Raw genomic sequence first — 18,017 nt, 5'->3', positions numbered from 1 at the left:
ACACCACGAGTTACCAGGATTTGGAGGAAACACATATGTGCATGTGCAAGAAAAGGAGGGGCTGGACATGTATCCAGAGTTCTCTGTGATGCTTGAGCAGAAACGTGGCAAAATGAATAGGTCAATTTCCAGCTAACTCACTGTTGAAAATATCTTGGGCCACCTTAATGTAGATCTTGCATTCATGGGGTGGACTGTCAGTCAAGAGCTTCTGCAACTGAGTTGTCCACAGACTAAATGTTGTGCAATGAGGGTCACATCATGGTTTAGGGACCAAAAGGCAAGCTGATTGTGTCTTAAAAGAGAGAGACTGAGAATGGGTTCTATTTTATCTGTTGACATATGAGATAGCCATCGTGTTGTCTTTCCAGAGACTTGCCAATTTGCTGTGCTTCAGAGCCGGACATTTTTTTGTGACTAACATTATAACCTGGTGATTCATGTGCCAGAAGGATTTCTGTGCTCCACTTGTTGAGCCCATTCGTCTTGAAGAGGTACACTCCACTTTGGAAAAGACAGATTCATTGCCAGTCAGTTGAAGATGTGATGGCTGCAGGAGAACTTCATGGAGGACACTGTTCAGAGACCAACACCTAAAATCCAATGCAGAGACTTGGTCCATTCACACTCACCGAGATAATGGCTAACACAAAGGGTTTTTGTCAAAAATAGCAGAATGATGTTCAAAAAGTTGATAGGCTTCTATTATCACATACTTAGCAAATACAAAGTTGAAAATCAAAAATCTTTATTACTATTCCTTTGTGACAAAATAACATTTTATACAAACAAGCCACCTATCACTTTAAAACATGAAAAATTGAAGACGGGGAGTTACAAAATACTGTTCAACATTCTAATGCAGTTACAAAGCATCAAGTCACAAATGTGAATTTATGCATTTTACATTTCCTGTGAAAATATTAAACAAATCATCAAGTTCAAAAATATAAGATTTACTCAGCGACATTTATTACCCTTCATAAAATACCCCCAAATAAATCTCTCCTCACCAATTCAATTTGGTCTTAATATGGAATGGACTAAGGGTTGCGGAAGCAGTGAAACACTTAAAAAAAAAAAAAAAAAAATTTTTTTTAAACCTGTGCAAGATAAAACTGAAACACTGAACACAGTAGGGATGAGATTTGGAGGCAAGTACGAGAACCAATGCACCATACCATCACCGTGCAAATTTCCAAACTGCTTTAGTTTACATGCACTCCCAACCACTTCTTGAAGCTGAGGCTTGTTCAAATGTCCATCTTCACTTTTATGTAATATTGTCAGAAACCTCCACAGAATAGATTTTTTTTAATGAACTTCACATATAGTTTGAAAGCCTCAAATTTCACGGCAGATGATTCACACAAATGAAAGGTAAATTGCACACCAATACTCCATTCTCAGAATGCAGCAACAGTAAGTTATGAAAAAGCTATTTGTTCCCATTTGGTGTAATAGACCTCATCCAAATTTAATCAGCACATGCCGAGGAACAGAAAATTCACAGGAACAAGGTTGGTACAGCAGGACTCTCCTACCCATAAAAACAGCAGCAATTCATCTACATAGCATTTCACCCCTACTCAATCATAGGCTAATGGCCATAGAGTCAGCAATGCAACCACAGCTCACAGCTCCTGTAACAGTCACACACACACACTGGTATACTCAAGTAATCCAACTGACTGTTTGTCATCAATTATTGGACACAAGAACAGAAATTACTGGGAGAATTTCACTTCTCTTTATTTCATCATAACCCTAGACCCATGCTGGAAGGGAGAAAGGTGCGAAATACAACACATGGAAGCTAACTCATCCTCCCAAGAGTCAGTGGCCCAAAGCCAGTGCACCAGATACATTGCCTGTATAACTGCAGGCCAGATAACCATTTTGGACTCTTCATGCCTGCAAGAAAACAATTTTCAACCCTTTGGTATTTTTTCCCTCATTCAAGCAAAAGCTTCTGTTTTTACTTCCTTACAAACAGTTTACATAGTTTCATACTGATTCAGTGGGTAATGTATCTGGGAAACATAGCATAGCAAAATAAGGAGGCCTGTGAGACAATATCAATGGAAGGCTGCATCCCGAGTGCCCCAAGTTCAACAAAGGAAAGCATAATGCAACCAAAATAAATCATGTGCAAATTAAAAGCTTAGATGCTAATAGATTTGAGGGAATTTCTTAGCACTGGGAAAATAGACCAAACTGGTTTCATGATTTTGCATCCTCCTCCCAACTAATCTATTCTTTTAAGTGCTTCTTCCCAGTATAACTAAACTTCTCATATCAAATCATTCAGAATTAACTAGTGGAATTACCCCTCTAAGGAGTTAGAAAACATCATAGTCTTTTTAAGAAACTCAAGGGCCAAATATATTGCAAGCACTTCCATCTCATTGACCATTTTTTTTTCATAATAAAAGTAAGAATTACGCAGCTATCCCGTTGCAAATTAAGCGGCAAGCTGGTTTTTTGCAGTCTTGAGCAACAAACCATTGTATCATGGTTTCATTCATAAAATAATGCAAAACTGGTAACCGGTGCTCAATTATTACATACAGTTGTAATGTTCAACTGAAGACAAAAGTTACTGCAATGCGGCCCTGGGTGTTGCATGAATACAATACTGTCCTGGGGTAGAGCGGAGAAATCAACTAAGGAGACTAAAGGGTACTGTGTGTGGGAATCTCAGTAGGCGATTGCGATGTGCTAACAATTACAGATGTGACAACCATCACTGAATTTGCTACTTAGTTCATCATTGTTATGTTTTTAAGATCATTTGTCCGGCTGGCCTACATCATGGCTCCGATTGGATTCTTGCATTGGGATCATTGGCCATAACTTTATTGATCACCTCCGAACCAAATAAATGTTTTGCCCTTTCTGGAAGTGCTGGCAACACAAATGTTGTTACACTTTCTGTGCATACTTGTTGCCAATAGATACCATTTCATTGTGGCACTGACTGAGGAAATTTCCTACATATAGTTCAGATTTTAACCCCAAACCTAACATATGATGCTGTGCATATGGTTACTCCGAAAAACAATTTACAGCTACAGGCCTCAAAAATACTATAAACTGTTGAATTTTCAGTTTTCTCTCTTCCAGATATATGTCAACATTAGAACAAGAGGAAAAAAAGCTAGTCCAGTGAGGAATGCTTTTAATTCATGATGGGGAATAAAGAAAAAGTCTCAAACGGCAGCAATCCAAGTTTCTTAGCAGGCAGCTATTACCAATTTTCAAGCTAAACGGCATATCTTACATTTCACAAAGGACAAGAATAAAATTAATTGCTGGTCAAAATTTGTAGCGGCAGCATGATGAAACTAAACATAGGAATCTCATACATTCCACAAGTTTATCAAAGTTCAACACCATTTCATACCAACCCTACACTTGGAGGGTAAATTGGGTGCGAAGGTCCAAACAGACTCCAAAGTGAAGCGGAGTGAGATTAGGAAGTCTATCGGACACACTTTCAAATGAAAAAATGCAAACTCAAAAGTGCCAGGTGAAGGCAGACATTCTCAACAGCATTTCAACTGCAAATTTGGAGATTAGCACTTAGGATTGCACTGGTTTCAATTATGCACAAATATTTCAAAATCTAAACAATTATATTGGCAATTGGATGAAAAGGGATAAGGGGGAGAAGAGGAGAAAAGCAGGTGCTACACATTGTGGGTCTTATTAAACAAAGCAGCATATGATACAAACAAACACAATTGCTTATGGATTTACCATTCTGACTCCTAGCATTGCCAGGTAACAGCTCTGAAACACTTTCAATACCCACAGATTTCCTTGCCAGAGGTAGATCAGAAATCAGAAGTGTTTAGTTAAAAAATATAAAAAGGTGCAAAACTACAAAAGAAAGACAGCTGACAGCATAATAAAGTTCTTGTTAATTTACATAAAATACATTTTCAGTGACTTCTGTCCTCTCATCTAGTCAAACAAAAAGTGTGGTCAGACCTAAATTAACTCCTAATTTCCATCCAAAATAAATGTGCCATCAGATGTAAAATTACTTGCTCTTTACTGTATGTAACATTTATCTTGTATCGGAGGCCAAATGTGAGCAAACCAAAAATTGACCAATATATTCAAACAGTTTCAGGAATATCTGAGGAGTAATGAAACCCAAATTGAACCTGACTGGTGAAAAATACAATGGACATTATATGAAACATGTATTTCCCTGTCTCTAAATAAAGTCTTCTTTCTTCTTCTCCCTTTCTTCCCCCTCAAACCCTCACCCCACTAAAAAAACAACACAAGATATCTTTGTTTACACCAACCGTCTAACCAGGTTTCATGCAACTCAGCACATGACCCTACATCTAAAACTTTTTAAACTCAGTTCAGTAGCAGATTCAATCATCCACCTTCAAGCTCTTGCCTTATGGTTTCCTTTTTAAAAGTTCTTGATAGGTCTTCTGTTTTTTTGGGGAAGGGGCAAGGAAAAAGATGGAAGAAGAGTTGGGATGGGAGAAGAACACTTTTGAAAGATACTACAAATGTAAATTTAGTTAATACTTTGTCAATGCCAGCAAAGTCCCAAAGTCCTCATAGATCAAAATGTACTTATATTTTGTTTCAAGGGAGTGCCAACTCCTGTTCTGTTCTTTATGCTAAAAGCAAATGCTAATGGTATCTCCATGCTACTAGCATGAAAATATCAAAGAGTTTGAAACTAAGGGAAACTACCATAATACAACTCTGGACTAATGACCATTTCCAAGTATTAATCCAATGCCAACATTCAATTGCATCTTCAAATCAGCGCTCACTGTTTAACTAAAATATTTTTAAAATGAGCAAGAAGTGATTAATTGTTCTATTCCATCTGTAACTTGACTATTCAATGACCTGATGGCAAGTTTGCCAATTTAAAAACAAAACACAATATAAATGTCTTTGAGTCTGAAAGGGATGAAGACACTGGCAGTAGTACCACACTGTCAACATGTTCAGAGACTTTTTGTTAAGAAAATCAACCATGTGCCAAATAGCCTCCCTAATATGTTCAACAAATATTCTAAGAGCCCACCCCTGACCAGGTATTATTTAAATTTACAAAAAGGCATGTTCACAGGCCAAATGCAAGCAACTCTACATCTGAACTAACACTGGCATTACTTCGACTCAATTGGCTTCGAATCACTTCAAAGCAGCTTCTTTCTGATCCATTACTATAAAATGGAGACATCAGACTCTGCTGTATTCGGAATAATATCAGTGCAAAGAAACTACATAGATCTAAGTATCTGTGATAGACTTTTCCAAACTTTACCCTCTGAATTTAGAAATCAGAATCACAAGTAGAATGTCCAGCAAAGTCTGCCATTAGTTCCGAGAATCCATAGGTTTAGAACTCATGGCTGCTTTCCACTACAAGCCAAGCCATAAAAGGTTGAGCAGTAATCAAAAGTAATGCTATGCTATTGAAGTAACAATTAGGCAGAGTTTTAGACTGGAACACCAAAAATGGTGTATAAAACTATACCAGGTGTGCCTAAGGTAGCTTTTACATTTCTTACAATTTAAAGCAGCGAGAGCCTGAGATATCTGGAATTATTTCAGTTTAATCGAATGGTGCCTTTAACATAAGGAAGGCAGTTATATTTTTCCCTAATCACTTACAACATTGGCAAATACATTCAAGTCATGTCAATGTAACTATATGGTATCAGTCACGTTCAAGCTGTAGTCCAAAATAAAATGTAAATTTTAGCACATTCTGACCACTTTTTTTGGCAGACTGTGTCCCTTACATCCAACTTTTCTGGCTTGTAAACTATGGTGCATCATCTCGGAATTAGACAGGAGATGCAAGTTAAAAAGGAAATTAATGCAGTTAATAAATACTATGACATTTTAGTTTCTGATATAAAACTTCAAAGGTGGTCCTTGGATTGAGATGTCTACTTTTATAGATCACAATTAGGAAGTACTAGTCTTTGCTGGACAAAGATTAGTAACAGATGCAAATACAGGAAAATTAAATAAACCCAGGAACCTTTTGGGGTTCACAATAGTTTCTACAATATAGTTTGAATATCCCAAACCACAAAAACTAGATTGCTCTGCAAGCTAATCCCCATAAAAGTTTTAAACGACGTGCTCATTCTGTCACCCACAGCTACCAATTCATGTCATGAAAAAGTACTCGTGGATTGAAAAAAGATTCTATCTAAAAAATTTAGATTGATGCACGATGGCTGATGTGGAAGCCAGCAGAACAGTGTTTTGTGAAGAATTTTTTGTCAATTAAGTAAAAATCTTTGCATCTAATCCTTTGAGAAGGCTGTAGCTGGTGATAAATATGTAACATTCAACGTATATTTTCAAGTTCAGTCTTGGATACTGCTCCATTGAAGATTTGATGTACTGCAGTGTGGTCACCAAGAAAATTGATTTTTTTTACGTGCGCTGCAACGGAAAGGTTAGCTAGATGCCCTATAACCATTTTTGTTTAAATGGGGAATAATTTGGTCCTCTAATCAAATTACCTCTAGTATCTTCCACCCGTATCCGAACATAGTGCAAGGCCATGTTCACACGCAGTGGCATGAATATTTTACTATAAATACAAAGAAAATAGGTCCTTCCTTTTTTTTTTAAAATGAGGAATCTTTCATCACAACTAGGCATTCATTTTAGGTATAGGTAACCACTACATACTGTATATGGGTGGAATTTCCAACTCAAAGTCTCAATCGCATTAGCCATTAGTAAGAATGTTTTCCACTAGTGCAGAATGCATAGAAATGATAAAAGATAATCAATTCACACAGCCAAAAAGCCACCCTCTTCATCATCAACGCAGGCTTAGACTGAATGGGCTGCTGAAATATATACGTTTCACAGTTCCACTACTGTCCTCCATTATATGCGTAATCTGCCTTGTTATGCATGATCAGCTTGCTGTCCACAAAATAAAAACTGTCAGACCGTGTATCATAAGGATTGTTCACCATCTCCTGAACTGCAGAGAGAGAGAGAGAGAGAGAGAATGTATAAATTAGCATTCTAATAAAAGCTCACTGAAAATATTAAAGCTTCAAACTAAAATTTTAATATTTTGAACCTAAAAATTTAGGAGAAAGTACATCAATCATTTAGAACCACAGAACATTACAGTACAAAAGGAAGCCATTGTGCCCATGTCGATATTGGCTCTTGGCTAGAGAAATCAAAAAGTAATCCCACTGCCTTACTACTCTCTTCCTATTACCATATTTAAAAATAAAAGCCTTTTACTCATTCATTCTCCCCAATGGATTTCCTTGATCCTTTGCTCTAGATCTGCTCAAACAATAAATGTCTATTGTGTTCTGCTCCTACAAGAGTCTAGCAAAGCGCTTGCATCCCACTGGAACTATTAGAGCGTTTATTTTGCGGGTGGTGAATATTCTAAAATCCGTGATGTGGATTCAGTCCTTGGGAGTTATTTCATAAGCAATATCTACGAATGGCTATTAGACCGATCAACCTTGTTCTTTACACAGATCGTGTATGATCTGCCTCCGTCAAATAATTTTACTGTAAAAGGTCACCAAAAATTCCAACAGAAATATTTTACATCATCGTAAGAATTTTGCACCATTGTGCAGCCATGTTGATCAGATGAACTCTCCTATAATTCCAATAGATAATACAACACTCCTCAATCATTCAACCTGTGCATACAATGTTTCCCCGTTCTTGGCCAGCAGTGGGGTGGGGCCTTGGGTGTTTGGACCATGGGTGGCCTTGACTGTGATGAAGACTCCTCGCACATCATGGCTGTCGGCCAACTGCTGTATCTCCTGTGCTTTCTCCATCCACCACCTGTGGACATTTCCCATACCTCAGGAAGAGCAGGCATCGACGACGAGATCAACACCGCCTCCAGTGCGTCAGTGCAGCCTTCGGCCGCCTGAGGAAAAGAGTGTTTGAAGACCAGGCTCTCAAATCTGCCACCAAGCTCATGGTCTACAGGGATGTAGTAATACCCGCCCTCCTGTATGGCTCAGAGACATGGACCATGTGCAGTAGACACCTCAAGTCGCTGGAGAAATACCACCAACAATGTCTCCACAAGATCCTACAAATCCCCTGGGAGAACAGACGCACCAACATCAGCATCCTTGACCAGACCAACATCCCCAGCATTGAAGGACTGACCACACTTGATTAGCTCAGCTGGACAGGCCACATTGTACGCATGCCAGACACGAGACTCCCAAAGCAAGCGCACTACTCACTACTCCTTCACGGCAAACAAGCCAAAGGTGGGCAGAGGAAACATTACAAGGACACCCTCAAAGCCTCCCTGATAAAGTGCGACATCCCCACTGACACCTGGGTGTCCCTGGCCAAAGACCACCCTAAGTGGAGGAAGTGCATCCTGGAGGGCACTGAGCACCTAGAGTCTCATCGCCGAGAGCGTGCGGAAATCAAGCGCAGGCAGCGGAAAGAGCAAGCGGCAAACCAATCCCACCCACCCTTTCCCTCAAAGACTATCTGTCCCACCTGTGACAGAGACTGTGGCTCTCGTATTGGACTGTTCAGCCACCTAAGGACTCATGTTTAGAGTGGAAGCAAGTCTTCCTTGATTCCGAGGGATTACCTATGATGATGATGACAGTAGAATGCTACCAAACTGGTGGAGAAACTTGACGTAGGGCTCAGAAGAGACAAATGTTGACATAATCTTGGAAAGCAGCAGCATCAATGCATTGAATATCCAAAGCTCTTGGCTAAAGTCATAAGGATTCAAATTATTCCGGGTAGTTGCCTTACAGATAGAAAAGAGACAAATACCGACTACAATCCCCGCTGAAATTGGAATGTCGGATTATGGGATTTTTGACTATTTAACCTCGGAGGAAGTTCAGATAATTTATATTAAAATCTTGCTGTTAAGTTAAAGTCAGCTCAGCTCATTCGAATTCAGAAAATAAGGAATTACTCCCAACAAAAGAATCTATCTAGGATGGTATTTTCCTGCATATCACGTCAGTTTGAGACCATGTGATTTGTTAACACATCCCAGAAAGGAAACTGGATGTAATATTTTTGGGTAGCTTCATTCATGTAAACCTACCAGGTGGTGGTGCTTGGGAAGCTCACACCTTTGTGGAGGGAGGGACAATGGACAGTATTATTTGCAGTTTAACTGGCTAATTCCCAAGTACAGAGAGCTGGTCAAACTTTTGGCTTCCTGACCAGCTAAGTAAGGGTGCACAGGAGAGTCTACAGTGAATCTGCTGAGAGCAGATAATGGAGGGAGAATTCTGCTGTAATGAGTGGCTTTTACTTAATTGTGATTGTGTTGTTATATTCTATCATGACGAGCTTCACAAAATAGGTTAAAATTCACTAAGCATTACTTATTTTATAAATTGGTTGACTAAAATCAGCCTATTGGTTAATAATTGGCTTTGTCTCAAAAAAAAGTGTACCTTAGACTGTCCTTTGGAAGATAGGCAAAATGCACATGACAGTATCCAGTTCATAAAAGGGAGTTTTCACATTTATAATTCCCAGATAACACTACCATATGACTAGCTATTGGGCAGTAAAGTTAAAACTTCTGATCGTAAGGGACAAGGGGACTGCTTACGAGGAAGACCAGTGATGCTGAACGCAAGAGACTATCTAATGCAGGTCCAAAATTTGTAACCTGTGGAAAATAAAAATAGCTTGTACAGTCCTGGAAAGCACTGTAGGAATTTTGATTAAAGTAAACGTGGCTCGATGCTGGATACACAGGATGCTGAAAAACCATTTTGCCTTCTGGTGCCTTCGGGACATAGTCCTTCTGTACTTTTGTAGCCAGAGTGTCAGACAGCATGGCTGTGGAGCCTGGACGGTGGGCAGTTTGCAACTGCGGCCAGAGAAGCTTACAGAAGATTACAGGTGTTACCCAGCCACCATCAGTTGTGACTGGTATGACTCTTCATCCCCTCTACTCTTTTTGAAAACAGACACGTTATGAATTTCAGTGTCCACTTGAACATTAATTTGCCATCTTATCTTTGATTTTCCTACTTTTTTTTCGATATTGTAAAGACTATCCCACATCCTTTCACTCGAGTGTTCTCGACTCCATGCTACCTGCCACCACCTCAGTGAGACCCCAACACTGCATGAGGTAGAAAAGGCCATAAGACAGCTAAAAAACAACAAGGCTACGGGAGCGGATGGAGGCACTGAAGTATGGCGGAGAAGCACTACTGGCGCGAATACACCACATTATCTCTCTCATCTGGAGGGAGGAGAGCATGCTGGGAGATCTTAGAGATGCAGTGATCGTGACCATCTTTAAAAAAGGGAACAAGTCCGACTGCGGCAACTACAGAGGAATCTCCCTGCTATCAACCACTGGGAAAGTCGTCGCTAGAGTCCTCCTCAATCGTCTTCTCCCTTTGGCCGAAGAGCTCCTCCCGGAGTCACAGTGCGGATTGCGTCCCCTCCAGGGCACAACGGACATGATTTTTGCAGCGTGACAGCTGCAGAGAAAATGCAGGGAACAGCGCCAGCCCTTATACATGGCCTTCTTCGACCTTACAAAGGCCTTTGACACGGTCAACGCGAGGGTCTATGGAGCATCCTCCTCCGTTTCGGATGCCTCCAAAAGTACGTCACCATACTCCGCCTGCTCCACGACAACATGCAAGCCATGATCCTTACCAACGGATCCATCACAGACCCAATCCATGTCTGGACCGGGGTCAAGCAGGGCCGCGTCATCGCCCCAATCCTCTTCTCAATGTTCCTTGCTGACATGCTCCATCTCACAGTTGATAAGCTTCCTGCTAGAGTGGAGCTAAACAACAGAACCAGCGGGAAGCTGTTCAACCTTTGCTGTTTCCAGGCCAGGTCCAAGACCACTCCAACCTCTGTCATCGAGCTACAGTACGTGGACGACGCCTCTGTGCACACACACAGAGGCTGAACTCCAGGACACAGTCGACGTATTTACCGAGGCGTATGAAAGCATGGGCCTTACGCTAAACATTAGTAAGACAAAGGTCCGACACCAGCCTGACCTCGCCGCACAGCACTGCCCCCCAAACATCAAGATCCACGGCGTGGTCCTGGACAATGTGGACCACTTCCCCTATCTCGGGAGCCTCCTATCAACAAGAGCAGGCATTAATGATGCGATCCAACACCGCCTCCAGTGTGCCAGTGCAGCCTTCGGCCACCTGAGGAAAAGAGTGTTTGAAGATCAGTCCCTCAAAACTGTCACCAAGCTCATGGTCTACCAGGGCCGTAGTAATACCCGCCCTCCTGTATGTCTCAGAGACGTGGACCATGTAGACACCTCAAGTCGCTAGACAAATACCACCAGTGATGTCTTCGCAAGATCCTGCAAATCCCCTGGGAGGACAGATGCACAAACATTATGCGTCCTTGTCCAGGCCAACATCCCCAGCATTGAAGCACTGACCACACTCGATCAGCTCCGCTGGGCAGGCCACATAGTTCACATGCCAGACACGAGACTCCCAAAACAAGCGCTCTACTCGGAACTCGTCCACAGCAAACGAGCCAAAGGCGGGCAGAGGAAACTTACATGGACACCCTCAAAGCCTCCCTGATAAAGTGCGATATCCCCACTGACACCTGGGAGTCCCTGGCCATAGACCGCCCTAAGTGGAGGAAGTGCATTCGGGAGGGCGCTGAGCTCCTAGAGTATCATCGCCAAGAGCATGCAGAAATCAAGCGCAGGCAGCGGAAGGAGCGTGCGGCAAACCAGGCTCCCTGCCCACCCTTTCCCTCAACGACCATCTGTCCCACCTGTGACAGAAATTGTGGTTCTCGTATTTGACTGTACAGCTACCTAAGAACTCATGCTAAGAGTGGAAGCAAGTCTTCCTCGATCCTGAGGGACTGCCTATGATGATGATGGAGCCTGGACGGTGGGCAGTTTGCAACTGCGGCCAGAGAAGCTTACAGAAGATTACAGGTGTTACCCAGCCACCATCAGTTGTGACTGGTATGACTCTTCATCCCCTCTATTCCTTTTGAAAACAGACATGTTATGAATTTCAGTGTCCACTTGAACATTAATTTGCCATCTTATCTTTGATTTTCCTAAGGTTTTTTTCGATATTGTAAAGACTATCCCACATCCTCACAAAAATAAAACTCGATTAACCTCAGATTATGAAAAAGTAATCAAGTGCTTAGACATAAAAAAACGCCATTTTAAAATAAAAGCCCAATTTGAGATCGATTAAAATGATTTTGTTTAATTTTTCAAACACAAAAAAGCTTATAAGCAGTATTTTAATTATGTTTTGCTCAAATATCAATTGGTTTTGTCTTTTGAGAGGCAAGATATAAGATTAGTAAACAACTCGCACACTTAGAAAGTTCCTGCCCTGCTAGCTTACTTCATTCAAAATGTAGTAAGACCTGACTTAGAGTTGCCTGCTCTGGATAGAGAGGATTAGGGGTGGGGTGCGGGGGGGGGGGGGGTGGGGGGAGAATAGACCACTTGTTTTTGAAATTTTCACACTCTATAGGCCCAGAATTTAAGAAAACAACTGTAGGTAACCACAATTTACAGTTTATTCGACATCAAATCTGATGAAAGTACCTAACCAACTTCAATGAAAATCCTACAAAACAAAAAGCTAGCTATCCTGATGGATAATCAAGTTTTTCCAGTGAGCAGCTGGGGCACACAGGCAGGAAGCTCCCAGGTACGACCCCCGGACTATATGGAGATAGTTAATCTCAGCTCACCTGATGGTAGGGACTAAAGAGGGTAGAAGTGTTTCTTGCTCCTCATCTAAGGATAAGGGGTAAGCCATTTAGGACCGAGATGAGGAGAAACTTCTTCACCCAGAGAGTGGTGAACCTGTGGAATTCTCTACCACAGAAAGTTGTTGAGGCAAATTCACTAAATATATTCAAAAAGGAGTTATATGTAGTCCTTACTACTAGGGGGATCAAGGGGTATGGCGAGAAAGCAGGAATGGGGTACTGAAGTTGCATGTTCAGCCATGAACTCATTGAATGGCAGTGCAGGCTCGAAGGGCCGAATGGCCTACTCCTGCACCTATTTTCTATGTTTCTATGTTTCATCTTTACCTCGAGACTCAGCTGGAAGGGCATGTGTACAGCAAGTGAGGAGCAATTACAACTGCACTTATCAACTCCCAACTGTCCAGCTTTCGGCCCTCCATTCACCATGACATTTCTACAGATACCGATCTGCTCAATCATACCTTCAGCACCACCCTTGATGTCCTATTCCCTGTTAAAACAATTACTCTCTCTCTCACTCTGGCTGTTCCCCCGTACAGCCCTGATCTTCGCTTCCTTAAGTCCAAGGGACACAGACTTGAACGGATATGGCGGACAACTGGTTTAGCCATTCACCGCCAGATTTGGCTGGATCACATAAAGCATTATCAGGTCCTGCTTTCGTCTGCCAAAATTGCTCACTATTCCAGAATCATTTTGGAATGTAAAGGTAAACCCCGGCTTCTATTCTCCACTGCTAACTGTCTTTTTAAACCCTTCGCCCCAATCTCCACCCTCATATCTGACAATAAGTGTGAGGAGCTCATGGACTTCTGTGTCTCTAAGATTGAGACCATCTGATCGGCCGCCTCTGCCTTTCCTTCCCTCCCCCAGCCCACTGGGCTAAACTTCCTCCAAGGATCCCCCCCTGCCCTAATCTCACATCTTTCTCCAGTTTCTCTCCGATCATCCCTCATGACCTTTCTAAGCTCATCCTGTCCATGAGACCCACTTCCTGCTCCCTTGACCCTATTCCCACCAAACTGCTGACCACCCAACTTCCTTTTCTGACTCCCAGGTTAGCTGACATTGTTAATGGTTCTCTCTCCTCAGGTACTGTCCCCCTCTCCCTCAAATCTGCCGTCATCACCCCTCTCCTCAAAAAAACAACCTCCGACCCATGCATCCTTGCAAACTATCGTCCCATCTCCAACCTTCCTTTCCTCCCCAAAGCTCTTGAACGTGTTGTCGCTTCCTAAATCCATGGCCATCTTTCCCGCAATTCCATGTTTGAATCCCTCCAATCCGGTTTCCACACCTGCCACAGTACTGAAATGGCTCTCATCAAAGCCACGAAGGACATCCTTTGTGACTGTGACACGGGAAATCTATCTCTCCTCATTCTACTTAACTTGTCTGCAGCCTAGGATACGGTTAACCACTTTATTCTTCAAAGCCTCTCCACCGTTGTCCAGCTGGGTGGGACTGCACTCATCTGGTTCCATTTTTATCTATCTAATCGTAGCCAGAGAATCACCTGCAACAGCTTCTCTTCCCGCCCCCGCATCATTACCTCTGGTGTCTCCCAAGGATCTAGCCTTGGCCCCCTTCTATTTCTCATCTACATGTTGTCGCTTGGCGACATCATCCGAAAACACAACATCAGTTTCCACATATACGCTGATGACATCCAGCTCTACCTCACGACCACTTTTCTCGACCCCTCCACGGTCTCCAAATTGTAAGACTGCTTGTCCGACATCCAGTTCTGGATGAGCAGAAATTTTCTCTAATTGAATATTGGGAAGACTGAAGCCATTATTTTCAGTCCCCACCACGAACTCCGTTCCCTAGTCACTGACTCCATCCCTCTCCCCAACTTCTGTTTGAGGTTGAACCACACTGTACACAACCTTGGTGTCATATTTGACCCTGAAATGAGCTTACGACCACATATCCGCAGCATAACTAAGACCGCCTATTTTCACCTCCGTAACATCACCCGTCTCCACCCTTGCCTCAGATCATCCGTTGCTGAAGCCCTCATCCATGCCTTTGTTACCCCTAGACTTGACTATTCCAACACACTCCTGGCTGGCCTCCTACATTTTACCCGTTGTAAACTAGAGGTGATCCAAAACTCAGCTGCTCGTGTCCTAACTCACACTAAGTTCCGCTCACCCATCACCCCTGTGCTCGCTGACCTACATTGGCTCCCAATTGAGCAACGCCTCGCTTTCAAAATTCTCATCCTGGTTTTCAAATTCCTCCATGGCCTTGCCCCTCCTATTTCTCTAATCTCCTCCAGCCCCACAACCTCCCGAGATGTCAGCGCTCCTCTAATTCTGCCCTCTTGAGTATTCCTGATTAAAATCGCTCAACCATTGGTGGCTGTGCCTTCTGTTGCCTTGGCCCCAAGCTCTGGAATTCCCTGCCTAAGCTTCTCTGCCTCTCTATCCTCCTTCAAACCTCTCTTTGACCAAGCTTTTGCTCACTTATCCTAATTTCTCCTTATGCGGCTTGGTGTCAAATTTTTAATCTCATAATACTCCTTGGGACATTTCACTATGTTAAAGGCGCTATATAAATACAAGTTGTTGTTGTTGTTGGGACTATATGGAGATAGCTAATTTCAGCTCACCTGATGGTAGGGACTAGGGAGGGTAAAGTTGCAAGTGTTTCTTGCTCCTCATCGCTATCCAGAGACTCAGCTGGAAGCGCATAAATGTACATCAAGTGAGGACAGGATTGGGCTCATCTGCGATTCCCCTAATGGTCAAGCATCCTTCCATTACTCATTTTGTAGGTTCACACTTACAGTATGGCCACTTAGGCAAAATCCTGGCTGACAACCAGAGCATGTGGAACTGTATCCCAGTAAGGAGTCAACACTTTCAGGAGAGGAGGGAAAATTGCCAAGGAAAAAAAAATAAGGTCGCAAATTTATATTCAGGTACATCAAACTTACATCTGATGCACTGAATTTCTTAGCATGCTAGTTTTCAACGAGACCCAGAGTATGAACAGTTTTACCAGCTGAAAGATTTTAGCAATACAGCAATAGAATTAGAGAATTGACAATAGCTTTTTTGTTTAAAAAAAACCCCATTCAAACAGAAAATGTGCAATTCTGAGCATACCCATTTTCAAAAGGATCTGCAGGAGATGAAATTCAGGACATTTGATGTTTTGTTAACAGCTAGTAAAGTTGCAATTTACTGATGGTCAAAGCATGGATTTTCCTGCTTTTAGAAAAAGGGATGAATACCTAGATTATAAAACGGGTGTGTTTTTAAACAGACTGGCCTGTTATTTGAATAGCATCCAAAAATTCATGAAGTAAATCTGCTTAAACTGCAACATCCCTAACAGTATAGCTTATAAAAGCTAGAAACACATACTGATATCTTCGGAAAGTTGAGGGAATTCATATATGTGTTCGCATGTGTTTCTGCTGTTAGGAATACAGAATCCAAAATCAAAATCGAAGCTTTTCAGCAGCCGCTCCCTGAAGTAATGTCTTTCAATCATCCTGAAGCTATTTACAGGCTTGTCCCCAACTGTAAATTCTACCCTGTGAAAAAAGGAAAGGGCACAAAGGCATAAAAGAAGGAAAGCAGAGCATAGTAGAAAGCTAAAACAGAAGTGATTACACTTTGAAACCAAGTTATACAATTAGATTGTTCTTGTCACAGACGAGATGTTTCCATACATTTGTCCATGTATTGTACACATTGCTAGAATGAATCACTGCCTGCTAAGTTTCAATCCTGTGCACTTCAGTAATGAATAAGATACCAAAACATTGCCCCTTGTTTGTGTCAATTGCTCTTAACTCAAAAGTAACAACATTCAAAAGTTACAATGGAAAAGAACTGATCGTATTGAAAGCAAAGGTTTAAGCATTCAGGACTGTTTAATACAGTGGTTCTTGTGTCAGCCAGTGGCTCAGTTGGTAGCACGCTCGCCTCAGAGTCAGAAGGTTGTGGGTTCAACTTGAGCACAAAAATCTAGGGTAACACTCCAGTGCAGTGCTGAGGGAGCACTGCACTGTTGGAAGTGCCATCTTTCATTTGAGACATTAAACCGAGACCTCGTATGCTATCCTTGGATTTGCCCTGTCTGAAGCTATGGGACTCTTCAGTTTAATGGCCGCTTTCCTGATTTTGTTTGCTATGTAAAATTTGCTGATGAACACAATAGCCTAATCAAGTAGAAACGTAATTAATGGCTCTGGGAAATGTTGGGTGTCATGGGAATTTACATTTCTTGTCTGTTGTCAAATGCTCCAATAAATGCTAATACTGTACAAGACAAAAGGCTGCAATGCCAAAGCCAGCAACAGGAGTCAGAAAAGCGCAGGGCCAGCTGTTCAGAAAGGAACCAACCATCCGTAAACAAAGATCCCGTCCCGACTACCAGCCAGCTGCAGCAGTGCTGGGATACGGTGAAAAAGATCAGGCCCTGTCTTAGATCTGTCTGTCCATGGTCAAAGGCTGGCCAAGGAGCAAATCTGACATAATCTGGGCAGCATTTGAACACACTGAATAACCAATGCATTTGCAATTTTAAAAAAAATCAATGCTTTAAATTTACTATCATTTTATACATACATACCTGAAAGATTCCCATTTTGTAAATGTAACCAGAGCTATATTGCAATTTGTCAGAGGATCCTGGTACAGTATCAATACAAGAGGGCAATAATAATTTATATGGGGGGTCCATGATTACTAATCCACTGCACTGCTCAGCACTGACTGGAACTTTAAGGAGTTAATCAAATATCTGTTCAATATCTCTTATCCAATGTGTTGTTCAGAATCTATCATCAGCTCTGGCTGGACCATATTAAATAACAGCACGACTCACTATCCTTTGCCAAAAATCACACATTACTCCAGAATTATCATGGAGAGCAAGGATAATAACCAACTTATTTTCTCTACTACCACCGTCTCCTCAAACTCCTCTTCACTGCCTCCCTCCAAGGTGAAAGGAGCTCATGGATTACTTTGTCACTTAAAATTAAGACAGTCTCTGATGTTTCCGTCCTCCTTGCCCACTGAAACCAAACCACCTCCCCCTCTGCCCTAGTTCTGAACCCACATCTCTCTGTAGCTGTAGGTCACCTCCTGCTCCCTTGACCCCATTCCCACGAAACTGCTCACCATTCATCTTCCCTTTCTTGCACCCCCACCATGCGAGCTTCAGGTGCTATTATTCTCCTATTCAAAACCACA

The 18,017-nt window shown here is 42.0% G+C and overlaps 1 protein-coding gene across 1 annotated transcript in view; it reads right to left on the bottom strand.

The window, feature by feature from the left end:
* Nucleotides 1-783: 783 nt before the first annotated feature.
* Nucleotides 784-18,017, bottom strand: part of unc119b (unc-119 lipid binding chaperone B) — a 56,358-nt gene continuing 39,124 nt past the window's right edge. Inside the window, exons 4-5 of the mRNA XM_070887672.1 lie at nucleotides 16,176-16,348; nucleotides 784-7,012 (exon numbers count right to left, since the gene is read on the bottom strand). Of these exons, the coding sequence (XP_070743773.1) occupies nucleotides 6,900-7,012; nucleotides 16,176-16,348 (286 nt within the window). The 3' untranslated portion in view covers nucleotides 784-6,899. The remainder of the gene's footprint in view (nucleotides 7,013-16,175; nucleotides 16,349-18,017) is intronic.

The sequence above is a fragment of the Pristiophorus japonicus genome, chromosome 8 (assembly GCF_044704955.1).
Source record: "Pristiophorus japonicus isolate sPriJap1 chromosome 8, sPriJap1.hap1, whole genome shotgun sequence".
In the NCBI taxonomy this organism is placed as follows: domain Eukaryota; kingdom Metazoa; phylum Chordata; class Chondrichthyes; family Pristiophoridae; genus Pristiophorus; species Pristiophorus japonicus.
The sequence above is the reverse complement of the archived record's forward strand: the minus strand, read 5'-3'. Positions and strand labels throughout refer to the sequence as shown.